The sequence below is a fragment of the Mixophyes fleayi genome, chromosome 3 (assembly GCF_038048845.1).
Source record: "Mixophyes fleayi isolate aMixFle1 chromosome 3, aMixFle1.hap1, whole genome shotgun sequence".
Classification (NCBI taxonomy): domain Eukaryota; kingdom Metazoa; phylum Chordata; class Amphibia; order Anura; family Limnodynastidae; genus Mixophyes; species Mixophyes fleayi.
In genome coordinates, this window is record NC_134404.1 from 140150945 (window position 1) to 140171440 (window position 20496).

General features: G+C 36.3%; 1 protein-coding gene across 4 annotated transcripts in view; it reads left to right on the forward strand.

Moving 5' to 3' along the window:
- The window catches only part of DLGAP2 (DLG associated protein 2), a 953423-nt gene that overhangs the window by 705391 nt on the left and 227536 nt on the right, over positions 1-20496 (forward strand). For all 4 annotated transcript variants that reach the window (XM_075202469.1, XM_075202471.1, XM_075202468.1 and 1 more), the window contains one exon: positions 1910-2065. In XM_075202469.1, coding sequence (XP_075058570.1) covers positions 2029-2065 — 37 coding nt within the window. In that variant the 5' untranslated portion in view covers positions 1910-2028. The remainder of the gene's footprint in view (positions 1-1909; positions 2066-20496) is intronic.

Genomic DNA, 20496 nt, shown 5'->3' on the forward strand with positions numbered 1-20496 from the left:
TTTTGTCTAAAGGTTTCCTAATATGCGATACACCACAATAACTGTTGTGATTTTACTGTGTATGCTACACAGTGTTATCGTTTTGCTGTCTGTATTTTCTTGATTGACCACTGAAAATAAAAAATTATAAAAAAAAAAAAGTTAGTAAATGCATGTATATTGTTACCAGTGGGTATGAGGCCTTTACAAAATGGGATACTTGTTAGTTTTTTTTTATAAATAAACTTCAATGGAACCTCTGCTGTTACCAGACCTTCCAATGTGAATCCTTCTACCTGCTACTTATTGGTCTGCTCACTAATTTCCCACTTAATTTAGTATTGCTATTACCTGTACTGAATTAATTCATGAGAAGGATATTTTTTATATGATTACTTCAGTACAGGTGTCTGCAATACTAAATGAAGCTGGAAATTTGAGTATACAATCATTTCAAGAAAGCAGCTTTGTGTCATATGCCAGTTCAACAGAAGCAAACAACTCTGCCTTACCATATAAATACATGGCTTATACCGCTTTCATACTGCCACCCAGGCAATATCCCAGGTATATGAACCCGGGATATTGCCAGGGGACAGAGGGGGGCAGAGGCTCCCCAGGAGTCAAAATCCCGGGTAGACCGCGTTCATACTGGCTCCTTTTGTGATATTTTTTTTTTGTTTGTTTTTTTACTTTAACATTGTGTCTTGTGAGACCCGGGTTGAAAAAACCCGGGTCGCACCATTCGTAGTGCAGGCTTCCCGGGGCAAACCCGGGAATTCTCCCACCAAAAGACCTGGGTCTGATGACCCGGGAATTAGATATGGGACCATTCATACTGCACCTCAACCTGGGTTGTCTGGGCTTGTCCTGGCAAAACCCTGGGTTTTTAGTGCAGTATGAATGGGGTATTAAACGCACTAAAAATAAAAGAAAGCTAAAAAAAACTCCTATGTATTTAGCAAGAGTTGCAGGAGGCACATAAGAGCCAGCAAATTTTAAAAACTAATAAAAACAAATGTTGATGGCCATATATTTCCCAATTTCCCACATACTTTTCATATTGCTGTGCTAAAGCATCTACACCATCTAGATAAGCCTTAAAATTATTAATACAGATTAAACATATTAGGCAAAATTTAAATATTTATAAACATGCACAATAAACTTAGCCTTCTTAGCCTATATTGAAAGAATATCACTTTCATCCAGCTAGCAAAGAAAGACTGTCATTCATATAACTGTGATGTACAAGAAAATACTATTTTAAGTATGTGATTACACACCACTTGTTTCTTTGAACAGATGATGAATGTATTTATCTTAATATGCGCGTGTGACTAGTGTGAATATATTTATTTTGGTATGTATTTGTTGTTGTTATTATAAGTAGTATCATATAATAATAACTACTACCACTACTATTACTACTACTACTACTACTACTAATAATAATAATAATATTAATAATAGTACAAATAATATAATTACATAGCCACTTCTCTTTTGTTTTGTCATTTTTAGATATTGCAGCTAGGCTTCAATTTTACATTGTTTCCCCATCATGAAGACCAGTCCTGCTCATTATATTATGAACTTGTTCCAAAGTGATGCATAAAGAGCTTGATATACAAAGAGAGAGATACATTCCCTACATTATGTATCACTATGCCATTGTAACAAACACACACATGTATGGTGTAACACTCTCCTCTTTAATATTAAAATTGTGTAGTCTTGAGCATATATAACTTATACCATGTGTAGTTTGTTAGTGTATATTAAATATACAAATGCTGTGTTATGATAATGTAGGGTCACTTCATAAAATGTAATGTTGTGGCTTCATTTTGCACAAATAACAGGCAGCAATTAGGGAGAGACTTCCTAGAAATCAGCCTCTAACAAATATAATTTAATTCTTCGACAGCGCAACATAGAGAGCAGATGGGAGGGAGGCAGTGGACTTTATCTGGACTTCCAAAAGGCAATTGACACTGCACCACACAGGAATATTAACAAATATGGCTTTGAGGGATTTATACTGAGATGGATAGAAAACTTTCTTGGCGGAAGAAGACCGAAGGTCAGTATAAAAAATGTAACTGCCAGTCACACATCCTGAGTGTTGTTGAGAAACAAAATAGGAAGCAAATGTATATCAGCTAACATTTTAATTAAATGAAATGTACAGTGGCAAAAGAGCTGTTCTTACAGTAAGCATAAATAAGTATACAAATAGTATTTGTAATCTACAATACACCATATGCAACTTAGAACACTAGCTAGAAGTTGAAATATTAAGTATCATTGGCATATTTAAAGAAAATAGATTGATATCCTTCATTAATAACCTCAGAGCTAAACAAATGTAATATAATGATTACATTATATTATTCTAAAACATATTGGACCTGAGTCATTAAGGCAAAAAGGAGTAAATGTTCTCTGGGACAAACCATGTGACAATGCAAGGGGTGCAAATTAGTTTATATGGCTGTTTTTTCACCTAGTACACAAATACTTGATAGCTTTACTATTACACTGAAATTTAAAGTTGATCTAGGACATGTCCTACCCCAAATATAAATCTGTCCCACATTTTACATTTACCTCCCCCCCCCCCCAATGCAACATGGTTTTGCCCAGGTGCAAATATTCCTTCTTTTTTATGCTTTGCTCTCCTTAATGACTCAGGCCTATTATGCATATAACATGTGCTATATTGTATTAGAGATTATTAACAAACGTCCTTGTTGTCAGCATGCTCATATTAGACAGAGCCATATATGAAATCAAATCATTGAATATGTACTTTTATAATAGTTCTGTATTTGGAGCAATATCGACCAGTAAAATGTTATATACTGGAGTTATGCTATTGTGAGAATCTTAAAAATAAGTTGATGTATTTAATTATAAGTAGAAGCCATGAACTTTATCTGTATATGACACTAGCAAGTATGCCAGTAAACGAGTAGCTTCTGGCAATGTATCTTTCTATTTTGAGCTCACCTGATTTTACTAACATTTATGTAAAATTTAAGAACAGCAAATTCATTGAAAACTTCATTTTAAAATTATATTCAGCGGTGCCTCCAAATATATAAAAGGAAAGAAAAAACAGTTAAAAACCCACTGCATATATGTATGTATTTTGCTCTGCCAATTGTATTTGGGGCTACCAAGCAATTTTGTTCCAAAATCCGTTCCCGGGATGCACTAAAATTTAAGAGCTTCTAAATCTAAATTTCTTTGACCAATCTAGTGAAATGTTCAAATATATTCTTCCTGCTAGTTGAAAATTAGAGACTGTTCAAAATGATCTTATTCTTTTGAACCAATTTTTCAATTAAAACATTTCTGAGCTGAAGCTCATTATTGTCTAAATACCTATGACTAGAATCTAGTAAAATTGCTTGACATCTTGTGCACATGAGAGACAATTAAATAACCTGATCTTAAGGGTTGAAAGTTTAAAAGTTACTCTCTACGTGTTTACTAGAGTTCTAACAAGACTGTCGTAGTGGCAAGAAGTCAGCTCAGAATAGGCATTTGCTGAACAAAGTACTGGTGAGAGATCTACAGACAAAGAGGGAGAGGAGAATGCCAAACACACATTGGGAATGTATACAAGCTGTTTCAATTCAAAATAATGAATCAGTGCACTAATTTTGAGAATTATGTACTAACTAATGATTACCTCTAAAATCTTGTGTATGTAGATAGATGAATTTATGAATGTGTGCACAACTTGATATACAGCAGTATACAGGAATACAGAGTGAGTTTTACATTGCTGATACAGAATTAATGAGTAGGTCCCAAGTTGAATCTGGTAGGTACCACTGTCTTAGAATATATATTTGGATGTGCACTGTGTGTCTGGGCATTTAGAGGAGTGTTGGGCAACCTGATACATTCCAGGGGCATCATGCGCAGTCTTCTGACCTTCAAAAGGGCTAAACATTACCCGGTAATAAGTTAAAACAATACATTCAATCAAAAAAAGAGGCACCTAGCTGTAAAACCATGTCAGCAGGCATTTGACTGTAAGATAAACCAATGTTGCAAGCTATAGCAAAACATCTGACAATAAAGTAGCAAGGAATTGGGGGCCGCACGTGGAGGCTTGGATGAGCACCTGTTGACCATCACTGAGAGTATGCAATGATTCCTAAAAGTGTATGAAGGAGTGGAGCAGATGTCCCTCTAGTCTTCCGGATCCCCACTCTGCCTTCAAACATGTGCAGGCACAGAAGAGCTCCCTGCTCTGTTGTTTTGACAGTAGCAGAACCCCCTGTATGTTCTGTAATACAACGTTTGCCGTCTGCCCTTCTTCTTTGATAGCCTCTACTTGGTCTATGTCAATAGTGAAGAAATAATAGTCCATCTTGTATGAAGCTGCAACTGTGTACATAGTTACCGTAATGTATAAAGAATGCCATCATTTCTGCAATTAGGACTAATTCACAAATGTGCTGTGCACTGATGGGAGCCATGTCGCACTGTTTTTCCCCAGAACATAAGCAGAAAGGGAGCAGGGAGTAATTGAGTGATTTTGGGGCTCTTGGCTCTTTGTATTAGTATTTGTACTTGGTTACATAGTGTAAACCATGCATGATTAGACATGATTAACACTATATAATAAATATTCATTCAGAAGGAGAATAGGGAAAAGTAATACTCATAACTATTTAATCCACAACAGTGATAAGTAGTGTATGTCACTGTTTGTGCCAGCTAGTGACCTTTCTTACTCCCTGCCCTGAAGAAGGTCATTAGTTGGCAGACACTGCTGGATATTTTTGTGGATTTCACCTCACTTTTGATTGGAGAACTGGTATACACTCCCCTCCTCATCTTTCACTCGCCATCATAGACCCCTTTGTCTGAGTGTGTGTGGTGGCATCATTAAATCACATGATGACCTTGGAACTCTGAATATTACAGTAGTACCACTGTGATAAGAAAAATAGCCATTTCACCTTGCTAGTATTTTTATTACCACATCAATGCTATAATATCAATGAAAGTATCTGTAGTCCCTGGCCACCGCTATGCCTATATTACCACATGTCTGGGGCCATTTCGACCGTTACCTCACTCAACACCTCAACATTACCTCCCCCCACCCCCTTCTTCTTCTTGTAAGATTTGTACAAGATGTTTATTTAAAAATATATATTTATTTGTCTCCTTACTGCTTAGATTTGTGACTCGTATCCAGCATTTCACTTTATTTTTGCTGTCTATTATATGCCATTGTCTAGCTTTTCAGCACCAATGTGGTTATTATTTATAAGTGTATATTTATGGTAATTCACATGTTACAGGCTCTATACTGACTGTTTGAACTGAAGAAAATGAAAAATTGTCAGGGCACTTTTTCCCTATGTTTAGTTGAGGGATCGCTTGTCCCTCAAAATAAAGTTTTGTTTTTTGCTTTTGGCCATATAGCTGAACACTAGCCCACATTCAGCAAGTAATTTCCCAATCTATCAAGATCCTTCCATCAGAAGGAAGAAAGTGTGCAGCCAGCGTTGTATGTTTACATCCCCCATTAAAAGTCAGTCACAGCAATACTTGTCCTCAATCATTTGGCCACAAAAGTTCATACTGTTCTGCCCCAACCACACAGCAAAATGATTGGACCATTATGGCCCTAACTCTATTCAAAGACTAGAGATTAGTGAAATTGCACTGAAATGTAGCGCTGACTTTGAGATTTGCGACAGTACAGGTTACAGGTGTGTAGAGTTCCCGCATTATAATCTTTGGGTTCTGATTTTGTTTAATTTTCAGGATCATTTCAAATAGTTGTGGTACCTCCAGCATGGTGGCCAATTGTCTTAATATTTTATAATTAACCCTAGTGTTGGATTACCACAACGAGAAGTCCTCCAACCCTGTATCACAACTCCTGCTGACCACTGGTGTATGCTGCATAAATGGATGCAATGGAAGGACTTGAAGGAGGGACTAGTTAAGTGCTGTTCACACCCTCCATGGATTGGCCATGCTCCCTCTGAGGATGCATTGAAATAATTGGAAAGGCTCACACATTATCAAACATTGTTGGTTTAATTCTTTAAATAAAGATTTGAGAATTGGGACAAAAAATTCCTGTTTGTTTCCTGGTGATTTGTAGAGCTTTTAATTAATTTAAAGAAGGTGGGAAAATCAACCTTTGGTAAATCCCCTTAAATGTGAGTATCGTCAACTTTCAAAGGGCTCAGAAGTAAGCTAAAGAAATTTGGTATCTGCAAAAGAGTGGCTTATATATAGCAGACAGAGCTTTCAAAAGATCAAATGATAATCATATATCTACCTAGGACAAAGCCATCCATAGGTTACTAGATAGGGAATGCTGCTAACTAAAAAGTTTTCAGCACTGCTTTCTGTACAGAAATAGGTCTGAAGTGTTGACATAGCACAGGATCGTTTCCTGGTGTAGTGATCATTGAAGTATTAGCGTAATCATGTGACCCCAGAATTAATCCTAGTGTGTGGCGCTATGTGCATAACAGTTAATGACAATGATCTCCATAATGTACAGCGCTGCATAATATAAATATATAAATAAATGATAATAATAATAGTTTGCCCTTTACTGTTATTACAAATTGTTATAGAGCCCACAAATTGCCATATACACTATACATCTGGTTTATAATGTGGCACTATCACCAAGTGTTGGTATGGGGCTGTAGACTGCTACATGCAATTTTTTCAATTAAGATAAACCTTTAAATGACAGTAAAGGATAGGTGAGAAGGCCAAACAAAAGTCACAATCTCTTGATTGTGGCTTATTATTGGTCCACCTGATCAACCCTATGACCCACTTTTGTGATTGAAGCTGTGATCAAAACTGTGATAAATAGCTGCATGGAGCAGACCGTGGGGCTCTGGTCTAGGAGGGGGCGAGGGCACCTGTGCTACCACTTTTTCTAGGTGCTAGTGCAGGAGGATATCATTCGGTCTTGTTAGATCACTAGGTAATTTGCCTTGCTATTGAAGAATACCAATATATTTAGTGTTGAATGTAGGATCATAGCAATTTATGCTACAAATAAATATTAATGCTGAAGTTTCTCCAGTTTCCCATGTGTGGATTTACAGATAATTTAACTGCTTTCTAGCGTACACTATCATCAGCTCAGATAATACAAAGGGAATGGACAGGTATTTCTTTTTACATTTCATTCATACAATAACTAAGGGTTTAAGCAGCTTAGAAGAAGTAATTATGCTTCGGTCTCCCAGGGAGTTTAGCTCAGTATGCTCTAGTCTTTTAGAACAAGTCTCCTAGAGAGATGTGAAGACAGCACACCAAAATACATATTATCAGTGATTGACGTATGATAAAACAATATGTTTTGTTGTATAAATAGACAAGTTGGACAGGGATATGCTTTGCTAGCTGAGTTCTGCAGCTTGTTTGCAGAATCAATTTCCTGTCTCTGTGACATTGATTCCTGGGTGTCTTCTAAACACTTTCACTAATGCTTGCCATTTACTTGGCTTTATAACTTGCAAAACAGTACCCAAGTTATGCTGTAGCAATAAGCCACATAAATGGCAAGAATAGCAAGAGGATCTCTAAGAAAATGGAATTAAAATTAAAAGCGACAACAGTTGTAATTGTTTTGTTTTACTTTAGGTAATCATTTTATGATTTTATTAATTATCTATGTTTTAATAGTTTATATAATGATTTGGAAAAATATAAATTTTGGAAATTCTGCTTCCATTGCTTTGTAATGCTCTGTTCAAACATTAGCAATACTATAGTTATATATTTTGTAACAGAAGCAATAGGTAAGTGGTAAATGACAAGTAAATATGTTCCAGGCTGTCTGTCTTATATGCTTTTAAACCCTAGAAAGATTGCGTGTGTTTGTGAAAAGCTTCTCAACGAGTGTCTTCAGCAGTAGAGAACTTGGTAAGGGTCCCTGGGTTATAAATGTAGACAGAAGGGTGGGCTCCATTTATAAGGCCCATTTCGGGTTTTCCAACCAGCCAGCAAGTACTGATAATCAGGAATTGCACCTGCAAGGTGCTGCTAAATGTTGCTAGGTAGTTTCATCTGTCTCTCTCAGACCTGGGCAGGAGGTTGGATGCCTCTTGAGAGACACTGCAACTGGTGACCAGTAAGCTCTTTATTTTATATGAGTGTGGCACACAAGATCCTTCACAGTAGAGAGGATGTTCTTGTGTGTTAAGTTAGAAGTTGGACAGGCAAGGATTTTGTTTCTGTTTGTTTATTTTTATGCCTGGAAAATAAATATAGCTGAAGCTAGTTAAACCAAAACAATTGACTAGTGTGATATTCTTGGCCAAACTGTCTCAAGTGCAGCCGTCTACCCCAGAAGACGTGCTATGATAATATATTTATATCTTATGTAGGAGTAATCATTGGAAGTGCTGATGGAATTTTCTTCTCTCAACAAGGCAAAGCAATATATTGCATTCCATAAAACAATCAGGCTGAGAAGGAGCAAACTTTTCTAAAAAAAAAATTAACTTTTACTCAATTGGATGATGCCAACTTTTTTCATAATGTTATGTTTATGGGTGCTCTTTTTTTCTTGTGTTATCTATCTATCTCCGTTGTATTTGTAATTTGTATATAGTCCAGGCCTGCTCTGTAGCCTGAGTAAAAATAAAGGGAAGGGAAGGTATAAGGAAGGGATTTGAATCTACCTGGATCAATTGGTGAAACCCTTGAGCTGATGGAACAGGGATTTCTAGACCATGGATACAGTACAAGTGAGATGGAGGATACTGTTATACACATTGGCCAATTTGAAGTCTTGAAGAAATCAATAGTATTAAAACAATCATTGTGTGTCCCAATGATCAGAAGGCTGTGCTGGTCTGTCGTTTGGATCAATGAGTTAGTATACAGCATATATATATATCTATAATATAAATGTCTAGTGGCATGTGTTAGTCTGTCTGTGTGTGTGTGTGGGAAAAAAAAAACCAAGCTGCAGCGCCACCTGCTGGGCAGAGTTATACACTGACCTATATATTTCTTGAAGGAAAAGTGACAGTTGGGAGTGGTTGGTGGTTGCCGGGGGTGACAGTGGGGAGTTTTTAACACCTTAAGTAGCTTGATTTGACTAGAATGCATGAGCATCATGCACGGGTTAACTGACCTACTAAATTCTTAGTGTGTGTGGAAAAAAACCCTCAAAAGGGCTGAAATTTGGTATACTGACATTATTGACGAGTTGAGGGGTCAAACTCATTTTCGTGAGGTAATTTTACCTCATGAACACACATGTGTACAGTGGCGGATCCAGGGGGGTGCGATCGGGGCAATTGAGAGGCTGCCGAAGGCTGCACAGTATGTGCAGGTCCGTTTGGCAGTGACAGTGTGCTGCCCCTGCCTGTCACTGCCAAGCGGACCTGCACATACTGTGCAGCCCCCAGCAGCCTCAGAAATCGGAAAGGGGGTGGGGCCTAAATCGCCCCACCCTAACATCCCCCGGGGAACAAACATTTTCTAGATCCGCCCCTGCATGTGTAGCGGCGTGTGTTAGTGTGTGTGTGGAAAAAAATATTTTCTCAGAAAGGGCTCATCCAAATGACCTGAAATTTGGTATACTGACATTATTTGACAAAAAAATGCATGAGTTAACTTGTGTGTATATATATATATATATATATATATATTGGTTCGAAGTGAGGGTGTATACGGTGGTATGTCATACCGCCACTTCTACTACTTTTATTGTTGCAGGGGTCCCGAGGCTTGGTGCCCCTATTATCGATCTCTGATAACCAGATTTCATTTCAGCAGTAATACAATCAACCGAAAAAGGATGAAATGTAACACAGACAAGTAGTTGAAGTTTCAGAATCAGCTCTGAGGAACTTCCCAGACTGTTCCTTTATTTATTCTTAAGCTCGAGCATTAGTCGGTTAAAACAAGTAAATATAAGGAAATCTCTTTAGCTCTGCAAATATTTCTTTGCCACAATAAGTACATATAAGTACATATAAGGCAATATTCTTGTCCAGTACTACGTAATGTCCTTCAGGCGTTGTTTGTAGTCTTGCATCCTGTTTTTGTTTCTGTTTCATGGAAAACCCTTGCCTTTTCTTCAACTCTTATGTCAAGGGCGTAGTTCCCATGTCTGTAGTTATAGCTTTTTAAGGTATTTCACATATATATTTGTACCTTTAATAACTATTCATTGTTTTATACTCTCACATTGTAAAACTATCAAACCCTATTAGCTTACATTCCCATTACATTTTTCATACCGCCACCTCTAACTATCCACTATGGCCACAGTATATATGTATATATATTTATATATACATACACATACAGCGGTTGAATTGGGGGTGTATATTGTGGTATGTCTCCTCACTCACTGCCTTCATTGTAAAACTATCCAGTTCCATTAACTTATATTCCAATTACATTTTCCATGCCGCCTCTTCTTCTTTGACCACTGTATGTGTACTTATATATATAAATATCTCTATCTCTCTCTCTCTCTCTCTCTCTCTCTCTCTCTCTCTATATATATATATATATATATATATATATATATATATATGTAGGCATTCTTCGTAATATAGATGCTAGTGCCGTTGTCAAAATGTAAATAGTTAAACAAAGACGCCACTCAGGGCTGCAAACAAGAAACTTTTAATCCAGACAGCAGCAATATTTATAGATACATGCAGACTCTATCTCAGCTTTTGTCATAAGGATTGCTATTTATTTGTAGAGTGGAGATTGCTGTTAATTTGCATTATGATTATACTGCAATGCTAAGTGAGGTTACCGTATCATCCCATGTACTATGACTAATGCAATTTATATTACAAGAGCTTCCTACTAAGGCAGTTTATGTTGGAGGCATATTTACCATTTAATAATTTTTAGCAGATCTGTTAGAAGTACACAACAACCTATGATTCCTTAATAATGAATCCTTTCAGCGACAGAGATTTGGGTGATGTTTTCACTTAGGAGGCCAGGGCAATTTTCACTATTTATCTCTACGTCGGTTTCACCAGGAATAACTATTAGTTGAGTGAATTTCTGTTTATTTTTTTGGACATTCTTAAGGGGAAATAGTAAAACATTTTTTCATAATTATTCACTGAGCAACTTTTACACAATTAATACAGCCTGCAAAATATACCTCAGATGTTATTCTGCTGCTTGTAATGATTATAGGAATACTACATATGTGTACGTTATTAATGATTAGAGCTATGTGCAAATCATGTTTTAGTGTGTATGATTTTTCCCCTATAGTGGGGGAATATGTTATTATTATTATTATTATTATTATTATCATTATTATAATTGTTGTTGTTAATAGCATATGTCTTAATATATGTTCTAACACTAGGGGTTACAACCATTCCCACTGTCTGTAGAGGCCCCACAAGACTCTGTTCTTGGCCCTTTACCTTTTTCATTGTACACCTCTTCTCTTGGGACACTAATTCGCTCATCCGGCCTCCAATACCACCTCTATGCTGATGACACCCAAATTTATATCTTTTCCCTTGACCTCTCTCCTTCTGTACTATCACATGTAACCAACTGTCTTTCTGCTATATCCACATGGATGTCCCAACGCTACCTAAAGCTCAACATTATCAAAACAGAACTTATTATCGTCTGTCCTGCTAGAATCACCACCTCAAATCTCCCTCACTGTCAATAACACCATAATTTCCTCAGTCACCCAAGCCCACTGCCTTGGTGTCACACTTGAGTCCGCCCTATGCTTTATTCCTCACATCCAGACTTTCTAGCAGTCCTGTCGACTCCCCTCCACCACAAGCTTACTTATGACAAATACAGGCCTTAAATAGACCATGTCTGAACTGAAACACCCTCATTGTACATGACCATACGTTAGTCGGTCCCTTCCTTCCCCTGTTGTGCCTCTCAAGTCATAGACAGACTTAAATGTCAGTTGTGTGCAGACATGAATACCATTGGCGGAATGTCTGTTTCTAGGCATGTGCAGAACTTTTAAATGCAAGATACGCTACTCAAACCGACGTATGTCAGAAACACGAATCACGCCCAGAGAAAGTAACTAATGTTGCAAGGTACATGTTTTTTACTTTGTCTGTCCTTCCCTACTTTTTTCAGGAAAATTTGCACATGTTCAAATCTAATTTACATTTATTATAAACTTTAAGAGCCTACTGCATAACTTTGCACCACAAATTGATTCATCTATGTAATAACCTCTAACTTAGCTGATTCTACTGAATAATGAAGGTGTTATTTAATAGTCAGGAAGATAAATGGATTCCAATTAATGTCAATATTGATAGTAATTAAAAGAACTCTTCAACCATGTATGTTTATTCAAATGCCCTTGATCTCTTCAAACATGCAGAGTGAGCATTATCTGTTAGCAATTTGCACTTAAACTGTGACAAAGCAATGGAAAGAGCCAGGCTTCAGGACATGAACTATTTACTCTTCTATGGCAGGTTGGTATATTTGCTTAACTACTTAATGACATAATAAGGGGTTTCTCCCCTTCATGACAAGACCAATTTTTGTGGTTTGGAAATGCTTAGTTTTTTCCTGGGAATAACTTTTCTATATTTTAGTCGACCCAAGCAAATTTTTCTGTATTTATTTAAACAGACAGTTAATTGATCTGTAAAATATGTAATACTCTCACTTATGATCAAACTATGTTGAAATGTTTTTATCATATTTAAAAATTAAATTAAAATAATAATAATAATAATAATAATAATAATAATAATAATAATAAATAAAATAATAATACAGTTCAGTAATTCAATTGTGTTAGTGATATTTTGAGAAATAAAATATGTAGATAGATATGAATTAATTTTTAAATTGGTATATTAACTTTTGTGTAATTATCATTGGTATATTAATTGTATGAATTATTTTATACTGATATGATTTTTGATATTTTATTAGCTATTAATAAAGGGGATTTTGAATGCATTTTTAATGAGGATAAGTCTGATCATAGTTGGTAAAAATATATATTTTAAAGGTGCAGCTCAACTACAAGTTTTTCATATATACATGGCTCTTCATCCTGTTTTGCAAAAATGTTTACATCATTCACATTAATATGGATTATTTATATTGGTGTTAAAAGAGTTTATTTTCCTCTAAAGAATGAGGTTGTTCTGAACATACTGACTCAATTTATTTTCCTGGTCTATGATGGACTGAAGAATTTGGCAAAGTAAAAGTACAGACTCCCATTCTGATGTGGCGTAAAATATCTTCAATATATACTAGCCTGTATCCAGTGTGGTTGCAATTAAATTATTGTCTCTTGTTTGATCATTTCTACACACTTGTCAGTTTGTAGGTATATCAACATACTGTACTCATGGATGCTAATTCTTCACAACCAGCTATTACTTAATCTATCTGTGTATCATTTTCGTCAATTATCAGTTCTTGACTCCCATCATCAATATTAAGCTAACCTGCATCATCATTTGCCAGTTCACTGTAGCTGTTCTTTGGAGTGTACAATGGCTCATTGTCCAGCTGCATAAATCATATCAACTTAAAATTACCCTAGCAAAAATAAAAGCAATGGGTACAATGTTGCTAATGTCAACATCATTCCTGCAAATCTTTACTTTTCTATGGGCAGCACGATGGCCTAGTGGTTAGCACTTCTGCCTCACAGCACTGGGGTCATGAGTTCGAATCCCGACCATGGCCTTATCTGTGTGGACATAATATGGAAATTTCCACATCCAATAGCGCTACAATATGGAACAGAATATATGTTTGATCAAGAGCCATTCAAAGCATAGTCCTCATAGTTCATAACAGATGTTGTATCCACAAGGTATATTCAATTTCGATGTTTCCATAAAAAGATTCCATATTCATATAGTATGGGGAAAAAGAGACAAAAAAGTCCAATAGTGCATTATCTTTTTACATATATATTTATTCTAATTCTCATAAAACATGTAAATATACAAGGGTTAAAAAGGTGCAAGTATTCTGTGTTTCCTTGTTTCAAAAGAGTGTCCTGAGATAGTAAAAAGTGGCTGCTCACCAGAGATGACCGATGATCTGCATATATATAATATGGGTCTTTGAGTCCAAACTTTCTTCAGTCAGGAATCTCCTTCAACGGTGCCGCAGACACAATTCAAAAAGTCTGGATCTACACCAATCCTACGCGTTTCGACCCTCCAGGGGTCTTTATCAAGGTATAGTCAAACATTAAGAACGGACACTCATATCGGGCGCTGTTCCAATAGGAACCAAGTTAACATAAAAACTGGAATTTGCAGCAAATACATCTTTTACAAGTACACATTATTTGCATATCATTATAAAATCATTTTACAAATTGTATACTGAAGAACAAATGATTTATAATGTAAAATACATAGTACGTTTCATTATTTTGCAGTCACGTGGTATACTAAGACCAATAGAAAAGGCTAAAGATCATGTGGTGTTATTGAGCCAATAGAAAAGGAAGCCGGGCGTTGTCTAGGCAACGTCTCGGATTCTCGTATCTCACATTATTTCATTCATCTTAATAAAGAAAAAAGATTAGCAACACATAACTAAACTTTCTTAGGTAAATCATATATTGAGTATTATATATATAATTCCCAAAACGGAGGGAATGGTTGATTTATTAAGAAACTGGATTTAAAATATATCCATATGTCATTCCCAAATCTACAAGAGATGAAGCCAGACATAAGGATTCCTCCTATATCGATGTTCAGGTAAAATATTAGAAATTAGATGTACTGGCCAATTGTATATGCAATATGCAGTAAATTGCATTATGACATCTTATAGAAACATGGACTTTGTTGTTTTATAATCCGGTCACATGATGTCATAAGGCCAATAGGATCGTCCTAAGTTCTCGATAAAATCGAGATGATATTCATAAAGTAAGAAGTAGTTTTAGAGGTGAAGTTTTCCCGTTTTTAGATCAAATCATGATTTTCCTCACATGATACAAGGTAAGTAGATGGAATAAAGGCATTCAATGTTGAGCATATAATATCTATTTACTACGGTTTTACACTATCATTCTCCCCAAAGAACTGATCGTATAATTTCTCTTTGATGAAGTGAATTTATTATCGATATATACTTTTTAAGGAATTGGAAAAAGGAGGATAACATCTTCTTTACAAGGATATATGAGGGATGCCATAATAGTATTCCGGGTCTATAACTTTATTATATTATGTTGTAGTCCGGTCACATGATATCATTAGGCCAATTAAATTATCCCAGATTTACCATGAGAACGAAGTTCCATTCATGGAATAAAGAAGAACAGGAGAGATGATATAGAAATCAGAGTGGTTCATTTCCCGATTCTCCATTTTGTGGGGTCTACATAGATAAATAAAAAACAGTTATAGAAACCAATGAAGCTCAAAGTCCGCGTTTAAGCCCTTAGGGGCTAAAGTATTGAGTTTGTGAATCCAAAACATTTCTTTTTTGGCTAGTTGCGGAAGAATTTTTTTGTTTTTCCAATTTGGTTCCACTACGGAGATTCCCATGAAGTCTGTAATGCCACTTTCCAAACAATTGTGTGCATCTTTGCAATGCTTCGAAAGTGGGTGGGTCAACAACCCTTTTTTGATGTTGTAAAGATGTTCTGACATTCAAATTTTCAATGGGCGAGTGGTCCGTCCAATGTAATATTTAACACAATTGCATTTCAAAAAATATATCACATTTTTACTGTTGCATGTGATAAATTGATTTATCTGATGTTTCACTCCATGAATTTCAAATTCTATGTTCTTATGTTTCTTTTCCTTTGAAAATGTGTTTTTACACATCTTACAAATGCCACATCTATAGAATCCCTTCGATGGGTTTCCTCCTTTTGAATTTGGTAAAGATTCTTTAACAAGTTTTTCTTTTAAATTTTTTGCCTTTCTATAAATGAATTTAGGAAATTCTGGTAGCAGTGGACCTAAAGTGGTATCCTTCCTTAAAAGTCCCCAATGTTTTTTGAATATTTTTTCCATCTCCTTATGTTTGTTATTAAATCTCGTAATAAAGGACCATTGGAATCTTTCATTGTTTGTTTTCAGTTTCTTTTTTTCCATTATGATGTTTCTATCTACTCCGAATATTTTGGTCCTTGCTGAATTGATATCATATTGAGAATATCCCTTCTCCAAAAGATCTGTTGATAGTCTTTCCACTTCCTTTCTGAATTCCAAATCTTCTGTGCAATTTCTCCTTGCACGTACAAATTGACCATATGGTATGTTTTGTAACCATCTTTGATGGTGGTTACTTGAATAGGGTATGAGTGAATTAGAATCCGTTGGTATCTTGAATAATTTTGTGTGAATTTGTCTATCCTTGATATATATTGTCAGGTCTAAAAAATTAACACTTACTGTGCTAATTTCAAAAGTAAGATTGATATCCAGCAGATTATCATTAAGAGATCTACAGAATGTATCCAATTCCTCTCTATTACCTTGCCAGATAAACAAGATGTCGTCGATAAATCTCATCAAGGATACCAGGCTGGCCCCAAAGTGCTCATGAAGCCTAATAATTTCCTCTTCCCATGAACAAATTGGCATAACTTGGGGCGAATCTGGTACCCATTGCTGTCCCTGTATTCTGTAAATAGAATTTGGAGTCATAATGGAAATAGTTATTTTCCAAGATGAAAAGTATCCCCTCTTCTAGAAAGTTTTTTAAGTCTATTGGGATATTATTCTTAGTAAGAAAATGATTTACAGCCTCCAAACCTTTTTTATGATTAATAATAGTATAGAGGAATTTTACATCCGCAGTTATCAAAAAAAACTTTCACCAGGGACACCCATTATTTCAGGCGTAGAACCTATCACCTCCAATCTCTCAGCAGTCATCGATTTCTATCTACCACCTCTAATACCTACAACAAAATCTTTTGTTAAAGATACGACAGATGTTTTGCAAAAGTTATCTAAATTGGAGTATAATGAAAGTTGTTTTTTGATAACTGCGGATACAACATCTGTTATGAACTATGAGGACTATGCTTTGAATGGCTCTTGATCAAACATATACTCTGTTCTATATTGTAGCGCTATTGGATGTGGAAATTTCCATATTATGTTTATGCTTTTGCTGAATGAATAGGTGATATTCAGTCCACATTCTGAGCAGCCACAATTAGAGCGCTCTACTTCTATCTATATATACATTGTACTTATCTGTGTGGAGTTTGTATGTTCTCCCCGTGTTTGCGTGGTTTTCCTCCGGGTGCTCCAGTTTCCTCCCACACTCCAAAAACATACTAGTAGGTTAATTGGCTGCTGTTAAAATTGACCCTAGTCTCTCTCTCTTTCTGTGTGTGTGTATGTTAGGGAATTTAGATTGTAAGCTCAGATGGGGCAGGGACTGATGTGATTGAGTTCTCTGTACAGCGCTGCAGATCCAGAGGCGCTATATAAATAAATGGTGATGATGATGATTCATTACCACTGCTTCTTTCCTTGTACAAGAAATTTCACACTTTAGGGTTGTCTGAGCACTTTTGATGCTATATTAACTCTATTTTATTATAAAGTTTAATAAATTAGCGTAGATGTGCCTACATTCACCCATATTTCCATAATTCTGGATTTATTTAAAACAACGTTCAAAAATTGATGTGTCAGGAAAAAATATATTTTCACTCAATTTTCATAATGATATTGGCATCTCAGGAAGTCTAAGTCCGGGCCTCCAGTTCCACTGCTCATGCATGAACCAGCAAGCCAGGTCACCAGGTCATGTATGTGCAGACTTTTAAGTTCATTCTTACTGCTACCAGAGAGTATCACCAGGCAGATGAGTATCACTAAGCTGCTCCCGCAATTTTTTGATGGTAAATTGCTGCGATGATAGATTTTCTGTTGCTGCCATTAGCAACCATAAAAAAAAATGTATCTTATCACCACATTTTGAAAAGTATACCTGTCTGTCTCGCTTTTTTACCACTTAGATGGAATTTCAATTGGCTGCAATGTTTCGACAGACATTACCACAATGTCCAGCTGTGCACATTATCAACCATTACTCTAGGAAATCTCCGTTCTTTTTTTCCTTTTACCTCTATGGGGTGCGAGGAAAATATATGCGGAGATTCCATCCTCAACATCGGCGCAATGTGTCTCTGTGTACTGTTCCTGGGACACATCATGCTGACTTGAATCGCCACTTTATAGTCTAATAATTTTTTCAATGCATGATGGTTCACTTGTACTTTGGCCAACCACAATGAGTTTCCATGTGTTATAACAATATTTTTTTCCACTGAAACAAAGGTCACCTGCCCTAGAGTTTAAAATTTGGATTTGTGAACTTCATATAGATGTGCACTTGACATCACAAACTTCAAACACCAGTTTGACGGGAGTTCTTTTTATTCTGATGCATAAATAAGATTTCATATTAATTGGAAAGGGTATTAGTCATATGTGGTTAAGAAAAAGAAATCAAATAAAGAAAGACTCCTAGATTGTGAACCTTGTACCCTACTAAAAAGCATGCCAGTCAAAAGTGGAATTAGTGTATAGACATAAAAATGCTGGTTTAATGTTAACAGGAGATGCACAATAGTATGTTTTATTCTATCATCCAAAGAAAGGATGCTTTATTCTATAATATAACTAGACTAAAAATTCCCAAGATTATAGTGAAATTCACCATACAATTTAGCAATTGTCAAAAATAGCAAAAAAGTTATCCAAATAAAATTATATCATCTTTAAAAACAAATATTATGTATTATGGACTTTTCAATATATCCATTGGTGGGGCATTAAAGTTTATAGATTCCTTTTCACATGTATGCAACTGAATGGATACTGATAGAGAAGAGATGGACAATACATGTATACCTATAAGCATGTGAAAATCTGGACAAATTATAAGACAACTGGACAAGCGATGCCCAATCCACCTGCGCCATGCCTATTTCCTAAAGGAACAAGACTCCTTTCCTTGCAGGCCCCACACCTTTTTACCAAAAAATCGGAACTGTTGGGAGGTATATAAAGAAGATAAAATACAGAGATAAGGGGGTTTTACAGCAGAAAACACATGAAAAGCTCATGACTATTGTGACAGGTTGGACCGCCTATGCCACCCTGTCTGTTGTTGCTGGGAACTGGCTGGACTTACTTTGCCACCATCCCCTTTCATTATTCTGAATATGCCCCTCCTGCCTCAGTGGGAGGGGCTTACTGCCACCACTGGACTCCTATACTGGCATCCAGAACCGGGTTTCTTCTGGGTGCTGACGCTGCAAGTGTATCTCTTTGCTGGTGTACCTGGGCTGGTACTCCTGACCTCTTACTATGGACCAGGGAAGCTGTGGATGGATCCCCCCTGGCCTATCACACTGACCAGGGCTGAATGGGTAGCAGGCAGAGCGTTGGTACCGGAAAGCTCGGGTCCAAACCTCAGAGACAGCTGGAGAATGGATTAGATTTTAGGTCTAATCTGCAGGTCACTGGAATACAGCAATATTGAAGATGTTTTCAAGCAGGTCTTTGAAGCAAGATGTTTATTTGCTCTCACTGGTTAGAAGTACCAGTGATCAGGTCAGATGTTGAAATCAGAAGAATACATATCAGTGTACAAGACAGTGCTTTTATACAGATTTGGAAACAGGCTATTTTTAGAATCAGGATGTAACCCCGTTTACCAAACCATGGATTTACATGAACTGTAAAGCTAACAATATTTACTAGAGATGGTCACTGACCCCCGTGTTTTGGTTTTGTATTTGGTTTTGGATCTGGATTACCGTCGTGTTTTGGTTTTGCAAAAACGCCATTGCGTGTTTTGGTTTTGGTTTTGGTTTTGTATGGTTTTGTCTTGCTATTTTATTGGAAAATCAATGTTTTTGGGCCTAAAATAACCCGATTTAGTGCTCCACCTTTTTCATAGATAAGTAATCTAATTGTAAAGCTAATAAATTATCAAAAAAACAGTTTAATTCCTGGTAGGCCTTCATTTATTCTAAACACAAAACAGATTGTCTTCCTCTCCATCTATGCATATTGGCAATGCAGCCTTCGTCTTTGGATGTATATTACACCCTACACTTATAGTTAAATATGTAAAGAAATGGACAAAGCCAGTTTGGTTTCTGGCTCTCTAGGCTCCCCTCCACTTGTTGAAAAAACAAAAAATTCAGCCGTTATAGACTGTACACTATTAATTGAAATGGACAAAGCCAGTTTGGTTTCTGGCTCTCTAGGCCCCCCTCCACTTGTTGAAAAAAACAAAAAATTCAGCCGTTATAGACTGTACAATATTAATTGAATTGGACGAAGCCAGTTTGGTTTCTGGCTCTCTAGGCCCCCTCCACTTGTCGAAAATACAAAAAAATTTAGCAGTTATAGACTGTACAATATTAATTGAAATGGACAAAGCCAGTTTTGTTTCTGACTCTCTAGGCCCCCCTCAGTCACAAGTCCCTTTCCTCTTTGGGGG